This window comes from Scyliorhinus torazame, chromosome 9 (assembly GCF_047496885.1).
Source record: "Scyliorhinus torazame isolate Kashiwa2021f chromosome 9, sScyTor2.1, whole genome shotgun sequence".
Classification (NCBI taxonomy): Eukaryota; Metazoa; Chordata; class Chondrichthyes; order Carcharhiniformes; family Scyliorhinidae; genus Scyliorhinus; species Scyliorhinus torazame.
Genome location: NC_092715.1, coordinates 205,471,828 through 205,492,556, shown reverse-complemented (window position 1 = coordinate 205,492,556; position 20,729 = coordinate 205,471,828). Strand labels below are relative to the sequence as shown.

Below are 20,729 nucleotides of genomic sequence, written 5' to 3'. Positions count from 1 at the left end.
CTCATGAATGAATAAAAGAAAACATACCCAATCCAAATAACAATCTCCCATGTTGGACACAATTGACTGCCATTTTAAAAAGTAGTTTCTGCTTTTAATAACTCACAAAATTGAAGATATTTTTGTGTGACGCTCCACTACAGATATAGCTAAAATTTGGCAGGTCAACTTTAATCCCTTTGCTCGATCTCTGTTAAGAGTTCATAATGGTAAGTTATCGAAAAATCAATTCTCCAAATCTTCTACAGGAGTGTATGCGAAGATGCAGATGTTATTTTAATGCTGCATCACCTGTAATCCTTTAGTCTTGCAAATTAGTGTGCAGCATTGTTGGTATGACTTCATTTTGCTTCTTTGTTTCAACTGAATCTAACTAAACATTTGGGAAATGTGTCTGGAATAATAGTTGGCCATGCTCAGTGTCAATGCTGCGTAATGGGCTGTCGACAATCAGACTTCTCCCTGCGCAGACTCGGTAGGCGCGGGAGCCGGCGCCCGGAACGGAAGTGAGGTCTTGAGAATTTCCCGCGGCCGGCTTTCGTTGTTGTGGAGACGCGGAAGTGACGACTGTGGCTTCGCGGCGGATGGAGCGGAGATGGAGGAGGAGCAGAAGGAGAATCTCCCGAGGGCCGCGGAGAGTGGCCCGGTCTCAGGCCAGGGTCAGGTGAGTCAACTCGGAGCCGCAGACAGGCAGGGCCTGCAACGGAGCTTCGTGACGATGCGGCTGCCCCCCCCCCCCCCTCCCCCCGGAGGTACAGGAGGACAACCAGGACAATGCCCCCCCCCCCCACACATACACACAAAAAAACCAGGACAATGCCCCCCCCAAAAAAAAAACCAGCAGAATGTCTCCCAAAAACCAGCAGAATGTCCCCCAAAAACCAGGAGAATGTCCCCCAAAAACCAGCACAATGCCCCCCAAAAACCAGGAGAATGTCCCCCAAAAACCAGGAGAATGCCCCCCCAAAACCAGCAGAATGTCCCCTAAAAACCAGCAGAATGCCCCCCAAAAACCAGGAGAATGTCCCCCAAAAACCAGGAGAATGCCCCCCCAAAACCCGCAGAATGCCCCCCAAAAACCAGGGGAATGCCCCCCAAAAACCAGGAGAATGTCCCCCAAAAACCAGGAGAATGTCCCCCAAAAACCAGGAGAATGTCCCCCAAAAACCAGGAGAATGCCCCCCCAAAACCAGCAGAATGCCCCCCAAAAACCAGGGGAATGCCCCCCAAAAACCAGCAGAATGTCCCCCAAAAACCAGCAGAATGTCCCCCAAAAACCAGCAGAATGTCCCCCAAAAACCAGCAGAATGCCCCTCAAAAACCAGCAGAATGTCCCCCAAAGACCAGCAGAATGTCCCCCAAAGACCAGCAGAATGCCCCCCAAAAACCAGCAGAATGCCCCCCAAAAACCAGGAGAATGTCCCCCCAAAAACCAGGAGAATGCCCCCCTGTCAGAAGTGCCTTTTGGTTGAGACAATAAACTGAAATCCCTTCTACCCTTTCAGGCTCAGTCAAAGGATCTCGCACCACTGTTTTGTAGAAGAGCCAGGAAGTTCTCCCTGTCCTGGCCAATGCTTAACTAAAAGAGATTCCCTGTGTGGTACATTGCTCTATGTAATTTGGCTGCCATATTCCCTGCATTACAACAGTGATCTGGTCAATAGTGTTTCATTGATTGTAAATTGCTTTGAGACACCCTGATATGACATACACACTCAATGCAATTTTTTCTATTAGCTAATTTCTCGCATTATTGTGAGTTTATCATTAGCTTCGGTGCTGCATTGGTGTGTCAGTCTGTATTATGTGTTCAAGGTCATGATCTTGGGACTTTTACCAACAATCTACGCCTATGGGCGAGAGGCGATCTGGTTGAAACATTTGATTGTGAGAGCAGATGCTGGGAGGCTGTTTCCCTTGGCTGGAGAGTCCAGAAAGAGGGAAGTGTAGTCTTGGGGCAAGGGACCAACATTGAGGATTAAGATGAACAGCTTCTTCACTGAGTGGGTTTTTAATTTCCAACCCCAGAGGGCTGTGAAAGCTCACTGCAAATGCATGGTCAAAGCTCAGCACGATAAGTTTTTGAGTTTCAGGAAATAACGGGATATGAGGATTGGGAGGGAATTGGAGCTGAGATTAAAGATCAGCATAACTTTATGACATGGCAGAGCAGATGCGAGGGATTGTAGCCTACAGCTGGCCTTGCTCCTGACATTCTTCAGACTATCATTGAGCCACGATTGATATTGTCCATTAGGATGAGTCCACAAGTTTATAATGTGGAGGGGACTCTGGAAAAGTACATTCCAAAAATATTTGAACTTTTTTTACTTTTCCTGTCAGTGAAATGGCTTTTCAAGTGTGGAGCACTAATATTTCTCATATGTCTCACTGAAAAAGTGCTGATATAAAGGTCAAAAATGCTGGAAGTACTCAGCAATCTGGAAATTGCAACACAGCAGGAATATTTCTGGTCTTTGATCTTCCATCGCAATTGGATCAGTTGGAGAAGTAACTGACTCCTTCCATTATCTTTGCTCTCCCGATTTCTGAAATCGCCTCCATAACTCTTAAGATACTTATGCTCATCCAATTCAGGCCTCTTGTCTATCGGGCGCCGGAATGTGGCGACAGGCGCCGGAATGTGGCGACAGGCGCCGGAATGTGGCGACTAGGGGCTTTTCACAGTAACTTCATTTGAAGCCTACTTGTGACAATAAGCGCTTTTCATTTTTTTTTTTCTATCACCAATTTTAATTGCCCCAACATTGGTGGCTGTGCCTTCAGTTGCCTCGGCCTATCATAGAACACAGCCTGTTAATTTCTAACCATCATTCTCTCGCCATCTGAGGGTGTTTTAGATTCACCGCATCATTGTTAATAACCTTCATCAATAATGCCATGCTGAAAATTAATTTGTCCAAAATTTGCAAAATTGCAACATCTTGACCACATTTCTACTCCCATCTTCAGCATTTTCAGATTCATTTTTAGATAAATTTAGGAAAAAGCTGGAAGATCTATTGTAGGAAAATCTGGTTTATGGTTTGAAACTTGTTTTATAGGTCTTGAGAGCATAGATCTTTGATAGACAAAGGAGTCAAGGGATATGGTTGGGTGGGGACAGACAAAGTGGAATTGAGATGGCATGATCTTATTGAATGGCAGAGCAGCGACTAATGGCTTACTCTTGCTCTTAAGTGCTATGTTCCCTCAGTTCTGAAATACCCTTCCTACCCCTCTGCCTTTCTACATTACTTTCCTCCTTATAACTTACTCTGATCAAGCTTGTGATCATCTGACTTAATATCTCCTTATGTGGGCTCAATGTCATGCTTTGTTTTATGATGCTCCAGTGAAGTGCAGTGGGATGCGTTAGAGGTGCTTTGGAAGTATTCGGTTTTAGCAAGCCAGAGGCAACAAAGTGAGGGGAGGTTTGGGCAAAAGGGAAGTTGCTGAATTCTTTCATAATTGCAAGATAACTTCGATTCAAGACTTGCTGCAAGGGAAGTGACCAGAGTTCAGAGTTGATGAAAGGTGTTTGCGGCATAGGCATGATCTGTCTAATAATGAATTGACCTCTGAATATTTAATACATTTCCTGAAAGTGTGTTGAACAGCATGAGGACAATGCTGCTTGCACTTAGAACTCACCCTCTCTGAAAGATGCTTTTTCTCTGGTATTAAAGGTTCACTCAATCTGTTTTTTAATGCTTATTACAAAACCTCTTATACGTTCAGCGTCTTTAGTGCGGGTTACATGCAATTTACTTGGTTATTTATAGCCTGGAGTTATGTTGGTTTAATGATTGCATCAGATGGCTGAATCCCCAAATATGCTGCATGTCTTTTGAAATTCTAAAGCTGGCTTCTATTTTGAGTAGCTTGGCTTGTTGTGCATTAAATTGGATGACAGATGTTGGACTAGTCCCGTGTATACCTCACTCAGTCTGGTTAAAGTGACAGCTGGTGCTGTAGCAATTCATTAATCTACCACTAGACATTCTGAGCTGTCAGTGTCCTGTAACTTCATCAGGTAGGTCAGTGTGAGGAATCCTATATCTATAGAATCTTTGAAGTTGAAATATAATACAGCATTTTATTTTTGATCATTGTTAGTATTATTTTTACTTTCATGTGAATTATTGAAATTGAAGCCTCATTTTTAATGCCCCTTTTATAAATGAAAGTTTCAGTGAACCTTAATGGTATTGCTACCAATTTTAAACAAAATTATTCACCATTAATGGTGTTCTTGGCAATACCTTGTTCCTGAATACAAGAAGTGACCAGGCACAATGTGAGCAGCAGAATCTCTCTCTCTCATTCACTCACCCCCTTATGTCTTTTCTATTTGCCTCTCTCTTGTCTTTGCGCTTTCTCCTCTCACACCCCTGCTCGTTCAACATGGCATTTGCTGACCTACGTTGGTCTCTGATCTTCATGGGATTAATTTTGGACAGATCGAGCAAAAGTCAGACATAGACCAGATCAGTCAAATTGCCATCCCCTGTGCTGTAACATACTACGGTTTTAACACCTCAGACAATCTGCTTGTTCTCAGCTTGTAGTTAGGAATTTATTTGCCCCCTATCAGTATTATCTGTCCTGCAGTGGTTCCAGTGAAAGGAGCTGATGCCCATTACACCTTTTATTCCAGTTGCTTAATCTGCGCTGCTACTTGTTCCAGCACAAAACTAACATCTCAAGATATTATAGTGTGGCAGCAAGTCGGGCGATAGTTTATAAATAGAAAGGCGAGCATTGACAGTGCATTCGTTAATTGTTTATTGTTGGGTGTAAATTTGGGAGAAAATATAAAAAAGGAGCAGAATAAAAAATATTTTAAAAAAGAAAGTAGAAAGACGAGCATGTTTTCATCGGTGGTGTAAAAAGATTGGAGAAAAGAAGAGATCATGCCTGAATAAAACTTATTTATGGAGGAAACTGGAGCACCGGGAGGAAACCTACGCAGGCACAGACTATGACCCATGACGGGAATCGAACCCGGGTCCCTGGCGCTGTGAAGCAACAGTGCTAACCACTGAGCTACCGTGTAAAGTTGAACAATTTAAAGTATTCTTTTGACATTATTCTGCACAATTCAGCAATACATCAGATTGCCCTGATGCTAGGCCCCTGAGCAACCAAAATGAAACTCATTTCACATGCAGTGCTTTATAGCCAGTGAAGAGAGGAGACTTTCATTTGGCAGCTTGGACCTTTAAAAGGAACAGTCATTGCATTTCTTCATGTCCTCTGTCTGAAATCCTGTATTTCCACTGGAGTTTTACCAGCATCTAATGTACAGTCATAGAGATGGATAGAGGCAAAGTGAGATCTTACAGGGCAGGGACATGTAAAGCAGTCATTTTGTGCTTTTCCTAATCAGTTGAATGACCGTATTAAAGACAGAAGCAAATTTAGCCAAAGTATTTTGGAAGGGTGGGGAGTAATGTGCCTGGCAATGAACTTTGCATACTGAAAGACTGCCAGACAGGTAACTTGTGTGGAGGTGGTGGAAATGTAGATGTTAATGTACTTGCTCACCTTTGCCACACTGACAGCAGCATCTGCCAGAGGGAAGGAAATGTCAGTTTTAACCATCTCCTGCCATCATTTTTGTTCTTATTTGTGGGTAATGCTTCTGAATTGGCATCATGATTTTCTTGTATGGGGTGCTGAAGTTCTTACTGAATAAGCTGACTGTATGTTGTGTGAACAAAGCTCACCTGAAATGTGAAAAGAAACCAGTAGCTGTACCTTCATGCGTCCCGTGTAATGTAAGCCATTGACACCTGTCACAGATTGTTTTGATATCCTTTTACTTCAGGTGAAGCAGCGCAGCAGACTTGATGGACAAGAGCTGCCAGTGAAAGCTACCCCTGCTGCCTATGTTAAAGATTTCAGCGACCCAGTCTACAAAGAAATTGCCGTCACAAATGGCCAAATCAACAGGATGACTCGTGATGAGCTTCGCATAAAGCTAGCAGAGCTGTACCTGGAAACCAGGTAAGTGTTATTCTGGCCAAAAGGGAGATATAATAAGCAAGTGAAGCGCTAGAGAGAACTATTACAGCCCGGCCCTATTAGAATGATGTATTTGTGAAGTTGTAAAAATTCTGTTATGGATGATAAGGTAAATGCAAATTGCGCTGCCGGTGATCATTAGGAAGTGGGCAGATGTCGGACGGTTGGTGTTGGTGGAGGCACTGAAATCGAAATTTGTTCTTTTGAAAATTAGCCAATGAACATTTACTGTAAACCCAGTTTAAATCCATGAACAGATTTCCCATGCTTGTTTCTATATCCAAGTAACCTGATGGCCAAGAGTAAACTTTGGCTCGCATAAGTTGCCTTTGCCTCTCCTTTAGTCCATTGTAACGAGAATTGTGAAACCTTTAGGGTGGTAAATTTGATTTGTAACAAATTCCGAGCTATAGTCTAAGGGAGTTCATGCATTTTGTTCTTGTGCGTCACAGAGCCTCAGGGCAGGACTTCATTTGACGTCCGTTCCCATTAATTTAATGTTCCTCTGACCAAAATCTGAAATCTAACTATATACTGATTTTATTTGAGTTATTCATATTGCTAACACTGCAAATAACCACAATTATAAAACCTTCTGGCGAAATTGATGCACAATGTGTATTTCTGTATGTCCTATGTTTTTTCATGTATGGAAAGATCTGCCTGGACTGTACGCAGAACAATACTTTTCAATGTACCTCGGTACACGTGACAATAAAACAAATCCAATGAATAATACTTAAATTGTTTTGCTGATGTATACAAGTGTGAATGTATGATGCAATTATTAATTATTTTTTCTCTGTCTGCAATTCTATATGTTACTCCCTTGTGTTTGCCCATTTTTCACTTTTTTGTCTTGTCTCATCCTCCCCCAATTTGCTTCTTCCTCTCTGCCTCTGTTTAACCCTGCGTTTACCTCACCTGTATTCTGTCTTCATTCCTTGCCCACTCACTGACCTACTTTAGGGGAGTGAAGGATGTGCTGAGAAAGCGATTAAAAAATTACTACAAGAAGCAGAAACTGACTCAGACATTGTTAATCAAACCAGAGTGTTCAGATACGTACTATGATTACATCTGCGTCATTGACTTTGAAGCAACGTGTGAAGAGAACAACCCACCAGAGTACTTGCATGAAATTATCGAATTTCCTGTTGCCCTCGTGAATACTCGTACTCTTGAAATTGTGAGTAATTGTCTGCTTTATGCACCTTGCATGAGGTTTAAATAAAGAACCTGCGTCTTATCACAAACTAAAGCACACTACATATGCAGTGGTTATGATGTCGCAAACTGTAGTTGCCAGATTTTGCAAATGAAGCACAGTGCCTCTTACACAATGCTCTGTGACAGTACTGGAGAGAAGCCTAGAAAATATGTTCAATTCCTCGGGCTTTAACGCTCAATCTTCTGACTCAGGCAAAAAAAAAAACAAGGTGACACTTAATCTTTTAAAGAAATTGAGATCTTACTGCAAGGATGTTTTATTTTGCTGTGCAGTTCCCTATGTTAAGTATTACTTTTGCATAGTGTAGCTGCCTTAGAATCATAGAATCCCTACAGTGCAGAAGGAGGCTATTCAGCCAATCGATTCTGCACCAACCCTCCCAAAGAGCACCCGACCAGGGCCCACTCCCCCATCCTATCCGCATAACCCCACCTAACCACATCTTTCGACTGTGGGAGGATACTGCAGCACTCAGAAGAAACCCATGCAGACACTGGGAGAAGGTGCAGACTCCGCGCAGGCAGTCACCCGAAGTCAGAATTGAACCTGGGTCCTTGGAGCTGTGAGGCAGCAGCTAACCACTGTCTCAACATGCTCCACCTATGTCATGTTTTCTAAAACTGCAGCTATTCCGCCGGTATCTGCTTAATGACAGCTTGCCAGTGAAATCTTTGTTTAATCAGTGCTGAAATTGGGGCTGAATCACTGCAGAGTTGACCGCAGCATTGAGAGCTTTGGCCACAGCATTGGGAGCTGCGTCCGGGGTGCAGAGGGCTGCGCCGGGGCACTCTGGGGAGCAGGTTCCAGTTTTGCACATCCCAATGGACCAACTCGAATTTCAAGCTAATTCCCTCTTTTTAAAAATTTTTTTTAATTCTGTTACGGGATGTAGGTATTGCTGGTTAGGCCAGCATTTATTTCCCATTCCTTGTTGGCCTTCAGAAGGTGGTGGTAAGTTGCCTCATTAAACCACTGCAGTCCTTGAGGTGTTGGTACACCCACTGTGCTGTTGGGGAAGGAGGTCCAGGATTCTGCCCCAGCGACAGCGAAGGAACGGCAATATATTTCCAAATCAGGGTGGTGAGTGACTTGGAGGGGATCCTCCACATGGTGGGGTTCCTAGGTATCTGCTGCTCTTGTCTTTTTGATAGTAGTGGCCGTGCGTTTGGAAGTTGCTGTCCAAGGAACCTTGGTGAGTTACTGCAGTGCATCATGTAGATGATACACACGGCTGCAACTGTTCGATGGTGGAGGGTTTGAATGTTTGTGGAAGAGGAGCAATCAAGCGGGCTGCTTTGTCCTGGATAGTGTCAAGCTTCTTGAGTGTTGTTGAAGCTGCCCTCACCCAGGCAATGGAGATTATTCCATTACACTCCTGACTTGTAGATGGTAGACAGGCTTTGGGGAGTCAGGAGGTGAGTTACTCGTCATTGGATTCCTAGCCATTGACCTGCCCTGGTAGCCAGAGTATTAATTTTTAAAATAAGTTTAAGGGGCAATTTAGCATGGCCAATTCATGTACCCTGCACTTTTTTTTTGTGTTGTGGGGCTGAGACCCAGACTGACACAGGGAGAATGTGCAAACACCACATGGACAGTGACCTGGGACTGGGATCGAACCTGCGCCCTCGGCGTAATGAGGCAGCAGTGCTAACCACTGTGCTCCAGTGAGTTTAATTGTCCACCACCATTCACGGCTGGATTGAAGAGCTTAGATCGGATGCATTTATTATGGAATTGCTTAGCTGTGTCTATTACTTACTGCTTAAGCTGTTTGGTACGCAAGTACTCCTGTGTTGTAGTTTCACCAGGTTGATACCTCATTTTACGGTATGCCTGATGTTGCTCCTGGCGTGCTATCCTGCGCTCTTCATTGAACCAGGGTTGATCCCCTGGCTTTGTGGTAATGGTAGAGTGGGCGATATGCCAGGCCATGAGGTTGCAGATTGTGTTTGCATACAATTCTGCTGATAGCCCACAGTGCTTCATGGATGCCCAGTCTTGAGTTGCAAGATCTGTCTATCCTATTTAGCACGGTGGTAGTGCCACACAACATGATGGAGGGTATCCTCAATGTGAAGATGGGACTTTGTCTCCACAAGGACTGTGCGGTGATCACTTCTACCAATACTGAAGAGAGACAGATGCATCTGCAGCAGGCAGATTGGTGCGGATGAGGTCAAGTATATTTTTCCCTCTTATTGGTTCCCTCACCGCCTGCTGCAGTCCCAGTATAGCAGCTATGTTCTTTAGGACCCGGACAGCTCAGTCTGTGGTGGTACCACCGAGCCACTCTTGGGTGATTGACATTGAAGTCCCCCACCCAGTGCTTCCTCCAAGTGGCATTCAACACGTGTTATTCATCAGCAGGAGATTTCATGGGGTTCAGGGTCGATGTTGAGGACTTCTGGGGCAACTTCCTCCCGACTGTATACCACTGTACTTCCACCTCTGCTGGGTCTGTCCTGCCGGTGAGACAACTTTGGCACAAGCTTACAGTTGTTAGTAAGGAGGACTTTGAAGGATCGACAGGGCTGGGGTTGCCATTGTCGTTTTCGGTGCCTGCTTCAATGCCGGGCGGTCCGTCCAGTTTCATTGTGCTTTCATAGCAGTTAAATGCAACTGAGTGGCTTGCCAGGCCATTTCAGAGGGTATTTAAGAGTCAACCACATTGCTGTGGGTCTGGAGTCACATGTAGGCCAGTCCAGATAAGGATGGCAGGTTTCCTTCCCTGAAGAACATTAGTGAACCAGATGTGTTTTTACGACACTCAACAATCTTTTCATCGTCATATTTTATTGAGTTTAAATTCTACCACAAGCCGCAATGGTATTTGAACCCATGTCCCAGATAATTATTCTGGGTCTCTGGATTACCAGTCCAGGGACAATACCACTAGGCTACCTCCGCCCCATTTGTTCTTTGTGGGACAAATTAGCTGTTGTGTCTGCATGCACCACAGCCAAAACATAACTCGAGGTTTAGAACATCCTGAGATTGCAAAGGGTCCTACATAAATACAAGCCGGTTTTCTCTTAATTGTCAGGCTGTAGGAGGAAAGATTTCCTAGGCCACAGAACTAGAAGCATTAACAAAAAAAACTTCTTTTTTTTTCTGTTTTCAAGGAGGATACATTCCAAGAATATGTCAAACCAGAACTGAAGCCCAAGCTTACAGAATTTTGTACCAAGCTCACAGGCATCACACAGGTAATCATATTCGATTGAGTAGTTTAGTTTGCTTTGGTATCATTTTAAAATTGAGTTTTAAAAATAAGGCTAAATCCTTAGTGTCAAATTTTTGCTTCAGCTTTCTTCTCCATGTGTCATAAGATCTGACTGGCGACTTCCGGTTGCGGCGATGCGGAGCTAAGCCGCACATTTCGGCAGCTCCCGCTAGAACGGACTTTTGGGCTCGCCGGAGGAGCCCCAACGGAAATGTTTTGACCAAATCCCGTGTGGGAAGGTGAAGTAAGGTCCCCCTTCCGTCGTGTATGGAGGGGACTAGAAGTGGAGCGACGGAAAAAGAGGCTTTGGAGCAGCGGCAGAAACGAGGGGGGAAAAACAAGATGGCGGAGGGCGGAGATCGAGCAGCATGGGGGCCGGACCAGCAGGAGTTTCTCAGGCGCTGCGTGGAGGAGCTTAAAAAGGAGGTGCTGGCGCCAATGCTGTTGGCAATCGAGGGGCTGAAGGCGACCCAGAAGGCCCAGGCGGTAGAGCTCCGAGAGGTGAAGGAAAAAACTAACGAGGACGAGATCTTGGGCCTGGCGGTGAAGATGGAGGCGCACGAGGCGCTGCACAAGCGGTGGGCCGAGAGATTCGAGGTCCTGGAGAACAGGTCGCAGAGGAAGAATCTCCGGATTCTAGGTCTCCCCGAAGGAGTGGAGGGGGCTGATGCCGGGGCGTATGTGAGCACGATACTCCATTTGCTGATGGGTGCGGATGCCTCTCCGAGCTCCCTGGAGCTAGAAGGGTCTCACCGGGTCCTGCCGAGGAGACCCAAGGCTGGCGAGCCGCCAAGGGCGATAGTGTCGAGGTTCCATCGCTTCGCGGACAGAGAGAGTGTCCTGAGATGGGCCAAGAAGGAGCGGAGCAGTAGATGGGAGAATGCGGTGATCCGAGTCTACCAGGACTGGAGCGCGGAGGTGGCAAAGAGGAGAGATGGCTTCAACCGGGCCAATGCGGTGCTGCATAAAAAAAGGATGAGATTCGGAATGCTGCAGCCAGCGCGACTGTGGGTCACGTATCAGGACCGACACCACTATTTCTAAACACCACTATTATCCAAATGGAAAAATTGGACTCGAACTGAGGGACTGTGGATGTGGGGGAGATGTTGACTGTATACAGGGTTGTAAATATGGGTTAAGAATGTTTCACGGGTGGGACGATGGATGGGGATGGGGGAAGAGTTTTTAATGGGGGGACAGTGAGGAATGTGGGCGTCAGTGCTGGAGGGAGGTGAGACTCGGGGATGGGGGAATTGGGATAAGGCCGCAACAGGAGCTGTGCCACGGGGCGGGGCTGGCTCAGGAAAGTAACGGGGCTAACAGGTCTACATACTTCCTATAGAACTCCACCGGGAACCCATCCGGTCCCGGGGCCTTCCCTGCCTGCATGCTCCCCAGTCCTTTAACCAGCTCCTCCACCCCAATTGGCACCCCCAAACCAGCCACCTCCTGCTCCTCCACCCTCGGGAACCTCAGTTGGTCCAAGAATCGTCGCATCCCCTCTTTTCCCCCTGGGGGGCTGGGACTTATACAGCTCCTCGCAGAAGGCCTGGAATGCCTCATTCACTTTCACCGCACTCCGCACCGTAGTTGCCCTTCCATCCTTGACTCCACCTATTTCCCTCGCCACAGATTGTATAACTTACAAGTGGAGACTGAAATATAAGCACACAACTGCTTCAGCCACTCCTGACCACCCCCACCTGAAAGCTTGCCTTCCTGTGTCCAGCAGTATTGAGAGACTGCATATTAATATTAAAAGTTGTGCATGTTATGCAGAATTTACTGCCTCACACTTGCACTGTCACGCTTCAATACTTCCTGCTGGTTAGAAAGCATTGTGACTTCTCATTTAACTTGAACAACAGTATGGGAGATCTGCTAGTCTGAACAAAACATATATGGGAGAGACTAAACAAATAACAGGGCTGCGGAATCTGAAGTGACAAGTTTTTGTTTAATGTAGATGAAGGTCATTCTTTTAACCCTGTTAAGTATGCTTGCCGTGTTTATCCAGGATATGGTTGACAAGGCAGGGAGTTTCCCAGATGTTCTTCAGCGAGTAGTTGACTGGATGAGAGAGAAAGAACTTGGAATCAAATGCAGATATGCAGTGTTAACTGACGGGTATGTAACAAACCCGCATAAAATACATGAAACTAACAATTGTTTGACATTAATCATGGAAGAAACAGATTGGAAAATTTTGACATGGCGTAGAAACTGTACTTTAAAATAGAAACTTCATTAGCATGCCTGTTAATTTACAATACAGTGTGACACTGTTACCTTGCATACATTGTCACCTTATGCAATACACAAATTAACCTCCAACCAGGAACCCTATATACCCTTGATATCAGAGCTTCATCAGAGCCACTTCTTTTTCAGTATTGAATAAACACTATCATGGATTTCATTAATGTACAACTAATGATGTACAAATTTTGTCAGTAAAGCACTAAAAAAGGCTTTTGAATTTTTGAGTATGGACTCTTGATCAAAAGCATCCTTCTGGTCCAATATCCAGAGCTATGGAGGTGGCCTCTTGAAGATACACATCTTGAAATTCACAATTAAGTTTCCGTAAACCACTTCGCTATGGTTTTAAACTGCATGTTCTGTCAGCTATTCAGCATGAAGCACTCGAGTTCTGTCTTCATATGACTGACTAATTCAATACAAACACTTATTTTCCCCCTCCAATCTTAGTTCCTGGGACATGAGCAAGTTCCTGAATGTTCAGTGCCATCTTAGTAGCATCGAATATCCACGGTTTGCAAAGAAATGGATTAACATCCGAAAAAGCTATGGTAACTTCTACAAGGTTTGTGATTTGCTTTGCCTCGTGTTAAGACTCTAGTAGGAAAATTAAGTCCAAATTTTCATTAATTTGTACTGTAGGTGTGTTCAAAATATAACCCATGGAACTATCTACCAAACCTCCAGGCCCTGACATCCAGCTCCTGAAGCTCGCACAACTTATTCCTGTTTCGGATTGGTTGGTTCGCCCTGTTTGATAATTGTGGGCAATTGATGGATGGATTGTTAGATAAATCCTTAATCTGAATCCCAAGATCTATTGTGTTAGCAGTTGCAGAGATATATGATCATTAGAAACAGAAATTGAAACTTTTCAATGTAACTTGATGCTCCATTGTAGTGTCCATGTACAAGATCAACTCTATCTACTGTCATTAATTTAAAGCATATTCTAGGTTCTTGTTATTGGAAAATACAACATTGGAGTAATAAATGTGGAGCAATAAAAGTGGACTGAATGAAATCATTTTTGGAAACAGTCGCAAAGGAGACCTTACTGTGTGGTTCATAGTCTATGAACATGGCACTTTCATCATTAGCTGGTGAACAAACCCAATAGGAAGGGCAAATGTATTGAAAGGGCATGGTCAAGAGTTTGTGTATTTAAGGGCGGCACGGTGGCACAGAGGTTAGCACTACTGCCGCACAGCACTAGAGACCCGGGTTCGATTCCGACCTTGGGCGACAGTCTGTGTGGTGTTTCACATTTTTTATAGAATTTACAGTGTAGAAGGAGGCCATTTGGCCCATCGAGTCTGCACCGCCTCTTGGAAAGAGCACCCTACACTTCCACCCTATCCCAGTAACCCCAGCTAACTTTTGTTTTGACACTCAGGCCAATTTATCATGGCTAATCCACCTAACCTGCACATCTTTGGACTGTGGGAGCAAACCGGAGCACCCGGAGGAAACCCATGCACATGGGGAGAATGTGCAGACTCCGCACAGACAGTGACCCAAGCCGGGAATAGAACTTGGAACCCTGGAGCTGTGAAGCAACTGTGCTAACCACTGTGCTACTGTGCTGCCCAATTCTTCCTGTGTCTGCGTGGGTTTCCTCCGGGTGCCCCGGTTTCCCCTCTCAGTCCAAAGATGTGCAGGTTAGGTGGATTGGCCATGCTAACTTGTCTTAGTTGGGGATAGCGCGGGGGATTGGGCCTAGGTAATGTGCTCGTTCAGAGGGCCGGTGCAGACTCGATGAGCCGAATGGCCTCCTGCACTGTCAGGATCGTATAATTAAACCAAGTACAGTAGGAACTTAGGAAGGGTGTTGAACCTGAATCATGCAATCATTGCTGGTTTAGCACAATGGGTTAAACAGCTGGCTTGTAATGCAGAACAAATGCCAGCAGCGCGGGTTCAATTCCCGTACCGGCCTCCCCGAACAGGCACCGGGCTGTGGCGAGTAGGAGCTTTTCACAGTAACTTCATTTAGCCTACTTGTGACAATATGCGATTATTATTATTGGCCTGAATCACTACACAGTTGTGTTGCACTGAGCAGTGTGCTGACTGTTGGTCTGTATTTAAGTTGCTGGAGGCCAACCGAAAATTTCCCTATACCAGGATGCTCTGAATCTAAAAATACTAACCTAGAAATGCAGGCACCCAGCTCTGGGAACATGGGGTTGAGCAAAGATCCATCCCTGTGTCTGAATGACAAAACCTGAGGTACCCTCTGTTATTGGGCATTGAGGCCTTATTTACATGGGGCTGAAGGGCAGCAGGCAGTTTGCAGGTGAAATGCAGAAGATTGGCCTGTTGCTGGTGTCGCTATGATAAGTGTGGAAGGGAGGAGTGACCAGGTTGGCAAATAGTGGTGTCCATTTGGGTCTGGATGAAGGGTCTGGTGGAATTGGGTTGGGGGGGGGAGGGGGGTTGCAATTTCAGCAATGTCCTGCATATTCTGAATGTTGGGATTGGCTTCCCCAAGGATTCTTTATGTTTCCACATTGCAGAGAAATGCTACTGAATTCTGACTGGATTGATGGAATGTGGAGTCTGGATCTTGGAAAGTTTAGGCCTGTGATTCAACGGTAGTAACGATGGTGGCCTACAGTCTTGGGCCCAATGAGCCTGTGTTGGCACAACTGGGCTACACCGTGACCAGTTGCTTGATATTTGAGCTGTAATTAGAAACACAGCAGTGAATTATTTTCACTTCTGTAATTGGAAGCTATTCAAGCACTTTTGATATTATTTGTTTACACCCAAGCTCTAAGCCCAATGGAAAGATGAAAATCGTAATCCTGAAGTATATGGAAAAGTCTGGTTGTTGAGGAACTGCAGTGAACCAAAATGACTGGGGCTTGTGATCCTCAAAAACACAGGCGGGTCTTTAATCATTGGAGCTCGTACTGATTTTAATGTTTTGGAATTTTGTTGAGATCACTGTTGTTGATAGAATCACTGACATTGGGTGTTTACTTCTTGCAATGCTCAACTTTGTAGCTAAAAGGTCCACTGTTATATAGCTGACTCTGCTCTGCAGGAGTAGGCCATCTAGCCCTTCAAGTTTGTTCTGCCAGTTGATCTGATCATATCTGACCTGTACCCCCCTGACTACATTTATACAACTTTGAATCAACTACCTTGATACCTAGGGCCAACAAAAGTGTCAGTCTCGATCTTGAAAATTTCAATTGACCCAGGATCCACAGCCCTTTTCCCTGTTCTCCATTGATAACATTGCTGTCAAGGCATTTATTGACGCCCTTTCTTGTGCTAACTTTTTGGTTTACCAGGCCATTTCAAAAGGTGTAATTGGGATTCAGCCATGTCACAGCGAGGCCATGGAATCATTTGTAGATTATAGATTAGTGGCATGTTTCATTTCCCAAAGGTTATTAGGGGGAGATAATGGGGTAGTGGTATTGTCACTGGGCTAATAATCTAGAGTTGCAGGTCATCTGGGCACCCAGGTTCGAATCCCACGGCAGATGGTAAAATTGGAATTCAATAAAAATCGGGAATTCTAACGATGACCATGAAAATATTGTCGATTGTCGTAAAAATCCATCTGGTTCACTAATGTCCTTCACGAAAGGAAATCTGCTGTCCTTACCTGGTCTGACCTACATGTGACTCAAGGCCCACAGCAATGTGGTTGACTCTTAACTGCCACTCAGTTCAAGGGCAATAAGGGATGGGCAGCAAATGCCAGCGGCACCACATCCATTGGGTGAATTTTTAAAAATGAGTAAATCAGTTGAATTTTCACCGCAATCTGATGGTTACCTGGCCGCTTTGGCTGATATAGTAACTGAAAGAGCAGCACGGAGGTGCAGTGGTTAGCACTGCTGCCTCATGGCGCTGAGGACCCGGGTTCGATCCTGGCTCTGGGTCACTGTCCGTGTGGAGTTTGCACATTCTCCCCGTGTCTGCGTGGGTCTCACCCCCACAACTCAAAGATGTGCAGGTTAGGTGGATTGGCCACGCTAAATTGCCCCTTAATTGGAGAAAAGGAATGGGGTATTCTAAATTTAAAAACAAAATTATAGTGACTGGACTGTTACAGATAATCATCATAGCTGAGAAAATTTGAAAATGCCTTATGGTTGGTACTGTCGCTGCAGTGCTTTTTGAAATCTAGGGCATACCTGTGGGTTTTAATGAACATTTTGAAGCATTGTCGTTGCATAAACTTTGTAATGCCATACTTTAACATACCTCGGCGATGTTTGTGCATAAAGCGGACCTGTCATTTTGCAATGTGTTTGGCTGATTATTACTGCATAACTTATCCTTGCAGGTTGCATTTTTTAAGAATTTGTATTGATCCCTTAAAAAATTGAACTTGACCTCCACTGCATCTGTTTTCCTGGCAGTCACTTAGGGAAGTTTGAGTGACCCTGGCCCTAGCTTTGTTTTGTACAAATTTGTCTTTGGCTTTTACACTTGTCTGTTTTTGACGGATGCTGTGGCCATCTGCCTGCAGGTTCCCAGGACTCAAACTAAACTCGCGTCCATGCTGGAAAAGATGGGAATGAAGTATGAAGGGCGGCCTCACTGCGGGCTTGACGATTCCCTAAATATTGCTCGAATTGCGATACGGATGCTTCAAGATGGATGTGAACTGCGAATGAATGAGCGGCTGCATGGAGGGCAGCTGACGAGCTTGCCAAATACCTCCCCGTTGGAGAGTGCTCCTCCTCCCTATTCACCGTGGCAGAAAATCTAGTCACCAGCAGAATCATGACGGGGAATCACTGGACTAAAATTAGCCCATTTACTTTGAGGGAGCACTGCATTCTGACTATTTGTATTCAGAAACACCAGGATTTTGTCCCATATTTTTCAGTTGTCACAAGATTGCCTGATATGTTCTAATTGTTCTATAAGGCTTTAATGTACAGTGTAAAATGCTGGAAGGTGGGGAGATGAATTGGCCGAATTCATCTGAATTACTTTGAACCACGCTTTTAAAAATATAAAATAACAACACCTACAAAAGCATTGTTTTCGAATAACCCAGCTTTGCCTTTTTATAGCTTGTGGAGTTTAAACTTGTCAAAGATATTGTGAAATTGTCACTTTTAATCAAATGTTTCTATCATTCCTTTAAAGAAAAACATTGAATCCCTTAATAGTTTGACTTGCGCATCCGGATACCACATGAAGTTTCTTTAACCTCAAGGAAGCCAAGAACCATCTTTACGCAGTCTTATCGTGAACCGGAGTATTCTTGTTTGTTTTGCATTAAGCAGATGAACCCCACATAGTTGTGGTATGTTTTTTTTCTTTTAGGGGGGATTTTTTCCGAGTACCCAATCCATGTTTTCCAATTAAGGGGCAATTTAGCATGGCCAATCCACCTACTCTGAACCTTTTTGGATTGTGAGGGTGAAACCCACACAGACATGGGGAGAATGTGCAAACTCCACACGGACAGTGACCCAGAGCCAGGATCGAATCTAGAACCTCAGCGCCATGAGCCATCAGTGCTAACCACTGCGCCTCCGTGCTGTCCTGGTATGATTTTTTCTGCTGTGCTACTTACCAAAATAAAATGCAGCCCAACCTTGTGAGATCTGATCCATTTAATGGTTTAGAAAGCTTTGATGTGGTGACTTTGTCCATCAAACATGTAATGGCAAGCCTGCACAGCAGAGGAACATTTGCACTCTCCCTCTCACACCTATGATACATTTTGTTTGCTACAACATGAATTTTCCTAGATAAATTATATCCTAAAAGTCTTTGATACAATTTTATGCCAATTGTTTGAATATGTACATTCCCCATGTACATTAATATTCCAATGCTTGGGGTATTCGTTTTTAAAAAATTATACACTTGATATTTATTTTTCCTTCGCACATGCCTTGCCACACTTAATATTTTATGCAGCTTCTGATGGTGACTGAGAAAGCAATCAAATTTCCTGTGATGAAACCACGCCACACTTGCACAAGAGGATTGGAGGCTATCGTACCTTTTGACTTTCCCATCAAGCAGGAGCACATAGGAGAGAGACTGCATTCTGCTGCAGATGCATATCCCTGCACTTGTGCCTCTGTTAGCTGTATTAACTATGAAGGTAAATTCAGCTCCTCATTCTCAACGAGACTGGGATTCATGGAGGGCAGGGTCAGAGATGAGGGGCACAACACCAGCAGCATTTCTTCAATCCACGTGGTTCCCTGTTGGGAGTGCCGAATTTATCCTTTGATGTTGTTTTTCTCCATGTGAAAGTTTAAGTAGATTAGAACTTGTTACATCTGTTCAGTGCCTTTGTTTGGTTTTGTTAATTAAAGGCTAAGTTTTGAAAGATTTTTAAAAACTCACTGCGTGCGCTTTACTCTGGCCACTGATTTTTAGAGAACACTTTTCATGTTGCGGGCTGGATAACCTTTTTTGAAATGTTTTTATTGAAATTTTAACAAATTTTTATACAGAGTTTACAAATAACAATAACACATAACAGTAATAAACCCCCTCCTCCCCCCCAACCCTATTCTATCCCTTCTAACAGCTAACAGTGACCAACTCTTGGAAGTACATTATAAACGGCTGCCATCTATGGTAAAATCCAATCCACTGACCCTCTCACGGTGAACTTGACCTTCCTGTGTTTAAAAACCTCCATCAGGTCACCCAGTCACCTCACGGCCCCGAGGACCCGGGTTCGATCCTGGCCCACGGTCACTGTCCGTGTGGAGTTTGCACATTCTCCCCATGTCTGCGTGGGTCTCATCCCCACAACCCAAAGAGATGTGCAGGTTAGGTGGATTGGCCACACTAAATTGCCCCTTAATTGAAAAAAGTAATTGGGTACTCTAAATTTATAAATAAAAGGTCACCCAGTCACGCTGAGGCCTCCTCGCCACAAGCGAGGCAAAGGCAAGAACGTCTGCCCCGCCTCCGCCATACCCGAAACCCCAGAAATCACTACCAGGGAGCACGGCTCCAACCCAACTTTCAGTATTGCCGACATGGTACCAAAAAGGACCTCCAGAAGCCCACCAGCCTTGAGCACAACCAGAACGTGTGCGCATGGCGGGCCGGATAACTAATATAAAAGTGGTTCTGGTCTACCACCAGTTCCTATGGTGTGACTGCCTGGAACTTAACCAGGTCACATTGTACTGTTGTATAAACATCTTTGTTAGGACAATCCAGGCATGACCGGACTGAACTCTCGTCGCCGATCAGTGTTTTGGAATGTTGGTTTTGGACCTGCAAAATTGTCCAGGGTACTGAATAGTAAGAATCAGCCATTGTTCCTATGCGTCCATGTTCCATTGGGGAGCTAGGCTATGGAGTGTTGAATTGGTTTTGAACTCTCTCATCTGAATTATCGCCTTGGAGCCATCTCAATTTCCCCAATGAGGATGCATTTTATAAAAAAAACTGTCTTGACCCCCTTTAACATTTTCCCCATGTCAGTACTTGTTCATTACCTTTTTGTAACAAAACCACAACCGGCAAAGGATAGAATAGTCCTGCATTGACTTTGCATAGAGAAAAATGAGGTTCAAGCACTGTATTTCCCTTTCAAGCTGGTATGAGCATCCTTTCTATTGATTTATCTTGCCTGTACAAGGTGAGGATAGGTTGATCGCTCCCTGGAATGAATAGTGGATAAACCTGCAGCACTCCATTCATGCAGTACTCACTTGTATGTTAGATGTTACAATGCTGCTATATTTTCTACTTCCAGCAACTTAAGATTTATACAGAGTCTTTAATGTGGCAAAAAGCCCAAGTTGTATTATGCTTCAGGGGTGAACATGAGTACTGGGAAATTGGGGAGAATTGGAGGTGGGGACTGAATATTTTTTACAGTGGCAGTAAGTCGTTTTAGTGGTGAACTGGATGTGGATTTTATATTCGTTGAGGTTGCAAGCTGTCAAATTGGCATTCAAATGCGAATGTATCCAGTGAGCACAATGGCCTCTTCCTAACATTGCAATG

At 44.6% G+C, this 20,729-nt stretch overlaps 1 protein-coding gene across 1 annotated transcript; it reads left to right on the top strand.

Annotated features, from left to right (window-relative positions):
• The first annotated feature begins 521 nt into the window (after positions 1–521).
• On the top strand, positions 522–19,095 carry eri1 (exoribonuclease 1). The gene is made up of 7 exons (XM_072517022.1): positions 522–664; positions 5,834–6,012; positions 7,000–7,219; positions 10,387–10,470; positions 12,508–12,617; positions 13,203–13,317; positions 17,251–19,095. The coding sequence occupies exons 1-7, from the start codon at positions 596–598 to the stop codon at positions 17,491–17,493; spliced, it is 1,020 nt and encodes a 339-aa protein (XP_072373123.1). The 5' UTR covers positions 522–595; the 3' UTR covers positions 17,494–19,095.
• Positions 19,096–20,729: the final 1,634 nt, after the last annotated feature.